Source organism: Salvelinus sp. IW2-2015, linkage group LG17 (assembly GCF_002910315.2).
Source record: "Salvelinus sp. IW2-2015 linkage group LG17, ASM291031v2, whole genome shotgun sequence".
Classification (NCBI taxonomy): Eukaryota; Metazoa; Chordata; class Actinopteri; order Salmoniformes; family Salmonidae; genus Salvelinus; species Salvelinus sp. IW2-2015.
In genome coordinates this window covers 39,617,976-39,629,997 of record NC_036857.1, presented here as the reverse complement: position 1 = coordinate 39,629,997, position 12,022 = coordinate 39,617,976, and the positions used below count along the sequence as shown (strand labels likewise).

General features: G+C 42.9%; 1 protein-coding gene across 5 annotated transcripts in view; it reads right to left on the bottom strand.

Moving 5' to 3' along the window:
* Positions 1–12,022, bottom strand: part of tdrd1 (tudor domain containing 1) — a 76,674-nt gene that overhangs the window by 43,683 nt on the left and 20,969 nt on the right. For 4 of the 5 annotated variants that reach the window (XM_024006561.2, XM_070448135.1, XM_024006562.2 and 1 more), the window contains exons 7-12: positions 11,071–11,157; positions 10,565–10,744; positions 10,312–10,455; positions 7,796–7,988; positions 7,332–7,415; positions 5,726–5,902 (exon numbers count right to left, since the gene is read on the bottom strand). In XM_024006561.2, the coding sequence (XP_023862329.1) occupies positions 5,726–5,902; positions 7,332–7,415; positions 7,796–7,988; positions 10,312–10,455; positions 10,565–10,744; positions 11,071–11,157 (865 nt within the window). The remainder of the gene's footprint in view (positions 1–5,725; positions 5,903–7,331; positions 7,416–7,795; positions 7,989–10,311; positions 10,456–10,564; positions 10,745–11,070; positions 11,158–12,022) is intronic. The other variant, XM_024006563.2, reaches the window with a different exon arrangement.

Here is a 12,022-nt window from a genome sequence, read left to right as displayed (position 1 = left end):
CCGTTACACACTACCAAGTGCGCTATTTTTCAGATGTTGCCCTACCGGAGTTACACAATAATAGCGTCACTGCTATTAGCTTCACGACATACATACTATGGAACGCCGTTTGGGTCTTTGCGTGTCAAACTAGATACAGTAGCACTGTCAAAGCTGTACAAAAAAAGTCTGCAAACAAGCACACACCGGCCACGAACGACGTGTTTACAATACCGCGTTTGTAATAAACATCATTTGTTCGACCGCAACTTCTAGGGTAGCTAGCTTTAGCTTGGTACGTAGCTAGCTTTAGCTTGGTACCTAGCTAGCACCAATACAACCAGCCCGAAAACAATGACCAGTAGAAACTGCAGTCATTTCCATTATTCTTAGCAATGATTTAGGAATCATTGTGAGTAAGTATTAGCAAGGTTGTCACTTGTTGTTCGCCTATTGAAATTAAACTTCAATTCATGAAAATAAATAGCTAGCCAGCTACTTAACACAGTTGCCCAAAGCTAACGTTACAAGTAGCCAGCTAGCTTCATCTGGCTAGTGAGGCTCGACCGGGCAGCGATGTGAAGCAAGGCACAATAAGGGAATGTACGGGTAGTGGAATGTACGGGGTGCCTTCAAAATAAAATTGGCATTGACAGTGATGCAAATGAATACAAATAGTAGAATTATGCCAAACCTTTATTTCGAAGGCTAACCGCAAAGTTCAATATTGTGGCTAGCTTTACAGATGGGTCCGACCACCATTAATCAAATAAGAACTGTCTTATAAATTAGGGTTATTTGAGATGACACCTAGATGTTGTTTTGCTATGTTTTTGAGGAAAAACATTGTTTGCATCCATAAACTAGCTAACTTTGACCAGCACTGCAGGTGCGGAAGACAACTTTACCAGCATCATAGCATATGTATTGATGAATCGTTGTGACATGAAATACGAGTGATAATAATCAATGTGTAGTAACTATGTAAAACATGTATGAATGCGTTAAATTGTGACACAGTCATATTCAGGTCCTAATTGGTCAACAAGCTTATTTCAGAAGTGTATATTTTTCAACATGCAAAGACCCAAACGGTGTTTCATAGAAGTCCTGGTTGAGAATGAAACGACTGAACAAACAACGAAACAGCACCGCAGGTAAGTGAAATAAATAGGTTTTGATTATGTTTTATTGGTAATGGGGACATAAGTAAATGCCAAAAAAATAACTCTTTGGTCTGTGCGGTGTGTCTAACCTTTACTTAACTAGACAAGTCAGTTATAAAAACAAGTTCTTAATTACAATGACGGCTACCCCGGCCAAACCCGGACGACACAGGGCCAATTGTGCGACTCCCAATCACGGCAGGATGTGATACAGCCTAGATTCGAAACGGGGACTGTAGTGACGCATCGGAGATGCAGTGCCTTAGACCGCTGTGTCCATGTGTGTGTGTTAAATAGTTAACTTCTTATGGCTGGGGGCAGTATTGAGTAGCTTGGATGAATAAGGTGCCCAGAGTAAACTGCCTGCTACTCAGGCCCAGAAGCTAAGATATGCATAGTATTAGTAGATTTGGATAGAAAGCACTCTGAAGTTTCTAAAACTGTTTGAATGATGTCTGTGAGTATAACAGAACTCACATGGCAGGCAAAATCCTGAGAATAAATCCAACCAGGAAGTGGGAAATCTGAGGTTGGTCGATTTTCAACTCAGCTCCTATTGAAGATACAGTGGGATATTGGTAATGTTGCACTTCCTAGGGCTTCCACTAGATGTCAACAGTCTTTAGAACCTTGTCTGATGCTTCTACTGTAAAGTGGGGGCGAAAGAGGGGAATGAGTAAGGTCTATCATGACCTGAACATGCGCTGACCAGAGCTCGGTCTCATGTGAGACCGAGCTCTGTTCCATCGCACTTCTGAAAACAAATTAATTCTCCGGTTGGAACATTATTGAAGAATTATGTTAAAAACATCCTAAAGATTGATTCAATACTTCGTTTGTCATGTTTTTACGGACTGTAATAACTTTAACTTTTCGTTTGCACTTGCCCGCGTGTCGTGAGTTTGGAAAGTGTACTGAACGCTAGAACAACGAGGAATTTGGACATACATTATGGACATTATTGAACAGAACACATTTTTCTTGTGGAACTGGGATTCCTGGGAGTTCATTCTGATGAAGATCAAAGGTAAGTGAATGTTTATAATGTAATGGGCATGGTGAATTGAAGTTCTATTACAACCACCATGCGGCTGGTTCCTGGCCACTCGTCAGAGGAACGGCATAAAGATCTTCACGACGATGATGACGATGATAATGGCTATTACAAAGGTCTTGTCCATTTATAGCTTGAGTTCTATCGTCCCAAATGGATTTTTTTATGAGGGATTGTTTGTATTTACCCTGTGATATATTACACGAGCCATGTGTGTGTGTGTGTGTTTATAATGTTATTTCTGACTTCTGTTGACTGCAAAATATGGCAGATATATTTGTGTCTTGATTAGGCTTTGAGCGCCGACTCTATTATTGCATGGTTTGCTTTTCCCTAAAGCTTTTTTGAAATCTGACACAGCGGTTGCATTAAGGAGAAGTGCATCTAAAATTCCATGCATAACACTTGTATCTTTTAGCAATGTTTAATTATGAGTATTCCTGTAAATTGATGTGGCTCTCTGCAAACTTCTGAACGTAAGGCGCCAATGTAAACTAAGATTTTTGGATATAAATATGAACTTTACCGAACAAAACATACATGTATTGTGTAACATGAAGTCCTATGAGTGTCATCTGATGAAGACCATCAAAGGTTAGTGATTAATTTTATCTATATTTCTGCTTTTTGTGAATCCTCTCTTTGGCTGGAAAAATGGCTGTGTTTTTCTGTGGCTATGTACTGACCTAACATAATCGTTTGGTTTGCTTTCGTCGTAAAGCCTTTTTGAAACGGACAATGTGGTGGGATTAACAACAAGTTTATCTTTAAAATGGTGTAAAATATATGTATGTTTGAGGAATTTTAATTATGAGATTTCTGTTTGAATTTGGCGCCCTGCACTTTTACTGGCTGTTGTCAAGTCGATCCTGATAACGGGATCTCAGCCGATCTCAGCCGTAAGAAGTTACCTGTACTAGAATGCTGCTATTTTTTTTTTTATATCAGTATCATTTTTTTTGGTAAGGAAAATATCGGATATTGGTATCGGCCCAAAAATTTCATATTGGTGCATCACTAGTTACAAAGGGTTGGAAACGTTGCAGAAATTTTCTGTGGGAAGTTAAGCCCTGGATTTTTTTTTTTAAGTAACGTTCTAACAGCGAACCTTTTTTTGAGGGATACACATTGCAAATCTAGGTCTTGTGGCTTTATTTGGTTGAAACAATCCCCTATTCAATGGAATTGAAACCCTCTGCATGCACAGTGCATTCTTCCATCACATGTACAGCTGATTCCCAAGATTTTGCACACTAATGAGATGCTATTGAGCCCACACTACTACACTGTCTGAGCCAAGGACTACATGCTCTCTGGTAAGTTTTCGTTAAAATTAAAATACTGGGTGGGTAAATAAACTCAGCAAAAACAGAAACGTACTCTCACTGTCAACAGCGTTAATTTCAGCAAACTTAACGTGTAAATATTTGTATGAACATAAGATTCAACAACTGAGACAAACTTAACAAGTTCACACAGACATGTGACTAACAGAAATGGAATAATGTATACCTAAACAAAGGGGGGGGGGGTCAAAATCAAAAGTAACAGTCAATGCAGCTGGTGGCCACACAAGATACTAAGTACTGCAGTGCATCTCCTCCTCATGGACTGCACCAGATTTGCCCGTTCTTGCTGTGATATGTTACCCCACTCTTCCACCAAGGCACCTGCAAGTTCCCAGACATTTCCGGGGGGGAATGGCCCTAGCCCTCGCCCTCCGATCCAGCAGGTCCCAGACGTGCTTAAGGGGATTGAGATCTGGGCTCTTCGCTGGCAGAACACTGACATTCCTGTCTTGCAGGAATTCACGCACAGAACAAACAGTATGGCTGGTGGCATTGTCAAGCTGGAGGGTCATGTCAGGATGAGCCTGCAGGAAGAGTACCACATGAGGGAGGAGGATGTCTTCCCTGTAACGCAGTGTTGAGATTGCTTGCAATGACAACAAGCTCAGTCCGATGATGCTGTGACACTGCCCCAGACCATGACGGACCGCTCCAGAGTAGAGGCCTCGGAGTAACGCTCATTCCTTCGACGATAAATGCGAATCTGACCATCACCCCTGGTGAGACAAAACCACGACTCGTCAATGAATAGCACTTTTTGCCAGTCCTGTCTGGTCCAGCGACGATGGGTTTGTGCCCATAGGCAACGTCGTTGCCGGTGATGTCTGGTGAGGACATGCCTTACAACAGGCCTACAAGCCCTCAGTCCAGCCTCTCTCAGCCTATTGCGGACAGTCTGCGCACTGATGGAGGGATTGTGCGTTCCTGGTGTAACTCGGGCAGTTGTTGAGTAAGTGAAGATTTATAATGCTTTTTATGAGTTTTGTTGACTGCACAATTTGGCGGGTAACTGTATGGCTTCCTTTTGTGGCTGAATGCTGTTCTCAGGTTATTGAATATTGTGCTTTTGCCGTAAAGCTTTTTAATCTGACACAGCGGTTGCATTAAGAACAAGTGTATCTTTAATTCTATGTAAAGTTTTTGAAACTTCAGAGTGTTTTCTATCCAATACGAATAATAATATGCATATATTAGCAACTGGGACTGAGGAGCAGGCGTTTACTATGGGCACTTCTGTGCACCTTTCATCCAAGCTACTCAATACTGCCTCTGCAGCCATAAGAAGTTAACTGTCATGGTCAAAACATATTGACACAACAGTAGCTAAGCTGGGGAGAAGTATGTCCATAACAAAGCTCTGCTCTACCTTCTTAACAGCACTATCAACAAGGCAGGTCTTACAGGCCCTAGTTTTGTCGCACCTTGACTACTGTTCAGTCGTGTGGTTAGGTGCCACAGAGGGAACATTGCAATTGGCTCAGAACAGGGCAGCACGGCTGGCTCTTGGATGTACACAGAGAGCTAATATTAATAGCTCTCTCCAAGCATGTCAATCTCTCCTGGCTCAAAGTGGAGAGATTGACTTCATCATTACTTGTATTTATGAGAGGAGGTATTGACATGTATGCACAGAGCTGTTCGTGTAAACTACTGGCACACAGCTCGGACACCCACACATACCTCACAAGACATGCCACCAGAGGTCTCTTCACAGTCCCCAAGTCAAGAACAGACTACGGGAGGAGCACAGTACGACATAAAGGCATGGCTATACGGGAACATTATTCCACATCAGGTAACTGATGCAAGCAGTAGAAACAGATTTTATTTTAAGAACTAGATACATTTACACATTATGGAACAGCGGGGACTGAAGAGACACACACAGGAAAACACACAAATGATAATACATGCACTCTACACACGTACGCATGGATTTTGTATTGTAGATATGTGGTAGTAGAGTAGTGGTCTGAGGGAACACACTTCATGTGTTGTGAAAAGTGTTATGAAATGTAATGTCAAGTAATATCTTAAATTGTATAACTGCCTTATTGTTGCTGGACCCCAGGAAGAGGAGCTGTTGCCATGGTAACAGCTAACGAGGATCCTTAATAAACACAAATAAAGAAATTAAACAAAAGCGTATTGATGAGTTGTCACTTGTTTGTACTCACTGGCGTTGTCCAGTTTCTGACAGATGATGTCGTAAGGTGACTGCAGGTGCGTCACCATGGCAGCGAAGGTGTCTCCCAGTCCCTGGGTCAGAGGGTCAGGTGGCTGTGCCTCCATGTTCTCGTTCTTACCCACCGACTGGCGGCGGAAGTTTTCCAAGGACGCACTCACCAGGGAGTCTGGAGCAGAGGGGGACCAGCAACTAAATATTTCAACAAACTGGAGTAAACCTTTACCTTGTAAACTCAAAAAGAAACATCCTCTCACTGTCAACTGTGTTTCTTTTCAGCAACCTTGAGATGTGTAAATATTTGTATGAACATAACAAGATTAAACAGACAAACTGAAAAAGTTCCACAGACATGTGACTAACAGAATTTGAATAATTTGTCCCTGAACAAAGGGGGGGATTGAGAGCCGGGCTCTTCGCTGGCCATGGCTGAACACTGACATTCCTGTCTTGCAGGAAATCACGCACAGAACAAACAGTATGGCTGGTGGCATTGTCATGCTGGAGGGTCATGTCAGGATGAGCCTGCAGGAAGGGTACCACATGAGGGAGGAGGATGTCTTCCCTGTAATGCACAACGTTGAGATTGCCTGAAATGACAAGCTCAGTCCGATGATGCTGTGACAACGCCCCAGACCATGACAGACCCTCCACCTCCAAATTGATCCCGCTCCAGCGTACAGGCCTCGCTGTAACGCTCATTCCTTCGACGATAAACGCAAATACGACAATCACCTCTGGTGAGACAAAACCGCGACTCGTCAGTGAAAAGCACTTTTTGCCAGTCCTGTCTGGTCCAGCGACGGTGGGTTTGTGCCCATAGGCGACGTTGTTGCCGGTGATGTCTGGTGAGGACCTGCCTTACAACAGGCCTACAAGCCCTCAGTCCAGCCTCTCTCAGCCTATTGCGGACAGTCTGAGCACTGATGGAGAGATTGTGCGTTCCTGGTGTAACTCGGGCAGTTGTTGTTGCCATCCTGTATCTGTCCCGCAGAGGTGATGTTCGGATGTACCGATCCTGTGCAGGTGTTGTTACACGTGGTCTGCCACTGCGAGGATGATCAGCTGTCCGTCCTGTCTCCCTGTAGCGCTGTCTTAGGCGTCTCACAGTACAGACATTGCAATTTATTGCCCTGGCCACATCTGCAGTCCTCATGCCTCCTTGCAGCATACCTAAGGCACGTTCACGCAGATGAGCAGGGACCCTGGGCATCTTTCTTTTGGTGTTTTTCAGAGTCAGTAGAAAGGCCTCTTTAATGTCCTAAGTTTTCATAACTGTGACCTTAATTGCCTACCGTCTGTAAGCTGTTAGTGTCTTAACGACCGTTCCATAGGTGCATGTTCATTAATTGTTTACAGTTCATTGAACAAGCATGGGAAACTGTTTAAACCCTTTACTATGAAGATCTGTTAAGTTATTGGGTTTATACGAATTATCTTTGAAAGACAGGGTCCTGAAAAAAGGTCATTAATTTTTTTGCTGAGTTTAGTATAGGACAACACATTTCAGCAGGAATTTGAATCAGAATCCAATTATTATTATGGAACTTGGAAAAACTGTTGCAAAATGGTGACAAAATAAAATTGACACTGCTCACCAACGTCCTGTTCTGCGCGCTTCTTATTGACGTCCTCCCTCACAGCGTAACCTTGGTCCATGAGGAAGGTGCTCAGCTGTTTTCCTGTCAGAGAAAGATATGGCGTTTACATGGCAGACATGAAGACAGACAACGTGAAAAGCACTTCAATAGTCATACAAAGGTCATATTTCAAAAAGGGGAGTATGGTTACTATATTATGGTGTTAAAGTCAGTTAAGCATTAAGTGATACAAACATGAGAAAAAAATTGAACGATGCAAAGAGTAATGCAAAGACATCCATATAGTTCAACGCGACACTTTGTAGGACAAATTACGCTGTATACGGACAGAGAGCTGTACTACAATAGGAGCGCCCAAAAAGATGCTCACGGTTCCTAAACCTAAAGCTTATGTTTATTATGGAGAATTAAATGTGGTGATTCAGTTTTTCACCTTCTATTATTAACTGTAGCCAACTGACCATAGCCTTCCTGTGATACAGTACCGATAGGAGTCAGCAGGATGTCCACTGCGTAGGTGCGGTCATTCTCCTGTGTGTCCACCACAGTGAGTGTCAGGCTCTTTCCAGCCACCAGCTGTCTCACAGCCATGCAACACACCCCCATCCAGCTGTCAGTCACCGGTGTTATCCCGGCGACGCTGCACTCCAAAGCCTGCAAGAAAAAGGTTGTGGTAAATAAACGTGAACAAGTGCAATTCATCAAGAATAAATACGCATTTGAAATAAAATAGGGCAGTAAATATTTGGGCGTCGAATGTTACTCCTAGGAAACAGATTAATTTGGAGAAGGAAAATTAACTTCAGTGCACACAATTTAACCTCTGACTGAAACATGCCTTTCGGAAAGTATTCAGACCCCTTCAGACTTTTTTTTTTTTTAATCTCTCAATCTACACCAATAGCCTACATCGACAAAGCAAAAACATATTTTTTTGTAAATGTATTAAAAATAAAACAAATAACACATTTACATAAGTATTCAGACCCTTTACTCAGTACTTTGTCAAAACACCTTTGGCAGCGATTACAACCTCGAGTCTTCTTGGGTATGAAGCTACAAGCTTGGCACACCTGTATTTGGGGAGTTTCTCCCATTCTTCTCTGCAGATCTCAAGTTTTGTCAGGTTGGATGGGGAGAGTCGCTGCACAGCTATTTTCAGGTCTCTCCAGAGATGTTGGGTTCAAGTCCGGGCTCTGGCTGGGCCACTCAAGGACATTCAGAGACATGTACCGAAGCCACTCCTGCGTTGTCTTGGCTGTGTGCTTAGGGTCATTGTCCTGTTGGAAGGTGAACTTTCACCCCAGTCTGATAACCTGCTCAGGACTTCAAAGATCTATCTGTACTTTGCCTTGATCCTGACTAGTCTCCCATTTCATGCCGCTGAAAAACATCCCCACAGCATGATGCAGCCACCACCATGCTTCACCGTAGGGATGGTGTCAGGTTTCCTCCAGACGTGACACTTGGCATTCAGGCCAAAGAGTTCAATCTTGGTTTCATCATACCAGAGAATTTTGTTTCTRATGTTCTGAGAGTCTTTAGGTGCCTTTTGGCAAACCCCAACCAGGCTGTCACATGCTTTTTACTGAGTAGTGGCTTCCGTCTGGCCACTCTACCATAAAGGCCTGATTGGTGGAGTGCTGCAGAGATGGGAGAACCTTCAGAAGGACAACCAAGAACTCTGACAGAGTGACCATCGGGTTCTTGGTCACCTCCCTGACCAAGGCCCTTCTCCCCCAATTGCTCAGTTTGGCCGGGCGGCCAGCTCTAGGAAGAGTCTTGGTGGTTCAAAACTTCTTTCATTTAAGAACGGAGGCCACTGTGTGCTTGGGGACGTTCAATGCTGCAGTAATGTTTTGGTACCCTTCCCCAGATCTGTGCATCAACACAATCCTGTCTCGGAGCTCTACGGACAATCCATTCGACCTAATTTCTTGTTTTTTGCTCTGACATGCACCGTCAACTGTGGGATCTTATATAAAGAGGTGTGTGTGCCTTTCCAAATCATGTCCAATCAATTGAATTTACCACAGGTGGACTCCAATCAAGTTGTAGAAACATCTCAAGGATGATCAATGAAAACAGGATGCACGTAAGCTCAATTTCGAGTCTCATAGCAAACGGTCTGAATACTTATGTAAATAAGGTATATTTTCTTTTTTTTTATACATTTTCAAAAATGTCTAAAACCCTGTTTTCGCTTTGTTATTATGGAGTATTGTGTGCAGATTGCTGAGGAAATTGTTTTATTTAATACATTTTAGAATAAGGCCGTTACAAAATGGAAAAAGTCAAGGGGTCTGAATACTATCCGAAGGCACCGTATATACAAAAGTATGTGGACACCCCTTCAAATTAGTGGATTCAGCTAAGTGTATAAAAATGAGCACACAGCAATGCAGTCGCCATAGACAAACATTGGCAGTAGAATGGCCTTACTGAAGAATTCCGTGACTTTCAAAGTGGCACCGTCATAGGATGCCACATTTCCACCAAGTCAGTTTGTCAAATTTCAGCCCTGCCTAGAGCTACCCCCATCAACTGTAAGTGCTGTTATTGTGAAGTGGAAATGTCTAGGAGCAACAACGGCTCAGCCGTGAAGTGGTAGGCCACACAAGCTCCCAGAACGGGACAGCCTAGTGCTGAAGCACATAGCTAATGAAAAATGTCTGTCCTCGGTTGCAACAGTCACTACCGAGTTCCAAACTGCCTCTGGAAGCAACGTCAGCACAAGAACTGTTCGTCTAGAGCTTAATTAAATGGGTTTCCATGGCCGAGCAGCCGCATACAAGCCTAAGATCACCATGCGCAATGTCAAGTTTCGGCTGGAGTGGTGTAAAGCTCGCCGCCATTGGACTCTGGAGCAGTGGAATTGCGTTCTCTGGAGTGATGAATCACACTTATCTGGGTTTGGTGCAAGTCAGGAGAACTCTACTTCTAAAAGAACGGAGGTGAATTTTCACGATGAACTCACACATGGTGGAATGGGTTCAATGCTGGCAGCGAGGGGCTTGATCCGATCCAGTGTCACGTCTTCTTCGTTTCCAAAGTCAATGTAGAGAACTTTAGCATTTCCATCATCTGCAGCTACAGACTGGACAACACCTCTGTACCAGTTCTAGAGAGGGAGATAAGCAAAAGATTAGATAGAGGCTTTAAAAATCCATACTAAGTAGTATCTTTACGACGTCATTTTTTCAATTTTCCTCAGTGTTCTTCTTCATCACCTGATCCAAGGAGTATTTGACGGCACAGACCTCTCCGGTGTCGGGCTTGTAGTCTGTCCCTAGCGAGCCGCAGTTGGTCTTCTGCAGTTCCACAGTAATGGCTCTCAGAGCCTCAACCAGCTTTGGGCTTTGGACGTGAATGAAAAACCTACCAGGGCTATGCAGCTCCACCACAGACACCTTAAGCCACAGACAACCAGGAAGAGAGAAGACTTCATCTGAGTACAAACACAATGAGATTCAACATACTACATTGATAATGTTGGCCTATGTACCTACAGGACAATCGTCATTGTGTGGGTGGAACATTGAGGTATGTTGGATTAGTTAGAACAATCCACAGGTGTACAAACATCAGACATCGCCATAGCATATTTTCTAAACATGCGTAAAAAATAAGATAAGTCATTAATTCTGCCTCTTAAATTCTTTCAACGATGACATTTTAGGTCAGACCTTTTCCCGGACCTAAACATGACATTAAAGGAGCTGGCCAGAGCACAAACCTGAATTTCCATTCCTTTGGTGATGTCATTCTTACGGAGGTCCCGCAGGTACACTCGCTGGGAGCAAGTCACATCACCGTTGTTCACCTGCAAACGCCAGGTAACTGTGTTACAGATCTCAAAATAATGTTCTCCTCAGTTGACTGGTCACATGTTCTAATAAATTCCATACAGTTGCCTGTCAAATATATAGTCAGCCTTGCACAATTCACTATTTCTTCTAAGTAGAAAAAGAGGAAAAAAATTGGAGGGAAAATTGGGGGAAAAACTTAGTTCACATGTATATTTGCTTTATTTACAAACACACAGGAACAAGAACAAAAATGGTCTGGACTAACTTACTCATTTACTGTGTAATTTCATGTGGTAAAATAGCGATTGAAAAAAGAAAACCGAACATTTTGCTCCACATTGTAAAGTGCAAGGGTGCAAATATATTTGACCTCAACTGTACAAGTACATGAACTACAAAGTGAAACGTTCAACAAATTGTGTGAGAAGTAGGAATGGGCGAATTTCTCCATTCCCTTCTCCGGCCGTTGTATTGGTAAGCTCAATGTTGAAAGATGTCTCAGTCCCTGGAGCAAAAACGTTGTGCTATCCAGGAGTACAAGTACAGGACATCAATATGTTTCTTCCAAACATTTTAAACAAGCATCAGAAAAGTCTATCATAGTTCATGTAGAATTCAATGACATTATGAAGGGCAGCTCAGAACACCTGGAGATGGATTTCAAAGAACTGATTGGGTCACTGCTTGACACCAACAAAACCCCCATAATATCTGGCCCTCTACCATCCCTAAATCGTGGCATTGAACATTTCAGCAGACTTTTAACCCTCCATAACTGTCTACGAGATATGCAGATGGGTGTGGGTGTGACATTTGACAATTTTGAAACCTTCTGGAAACATAGCTCTTTTTGGTTCCTAGATCCTTTCAAAGCATGTT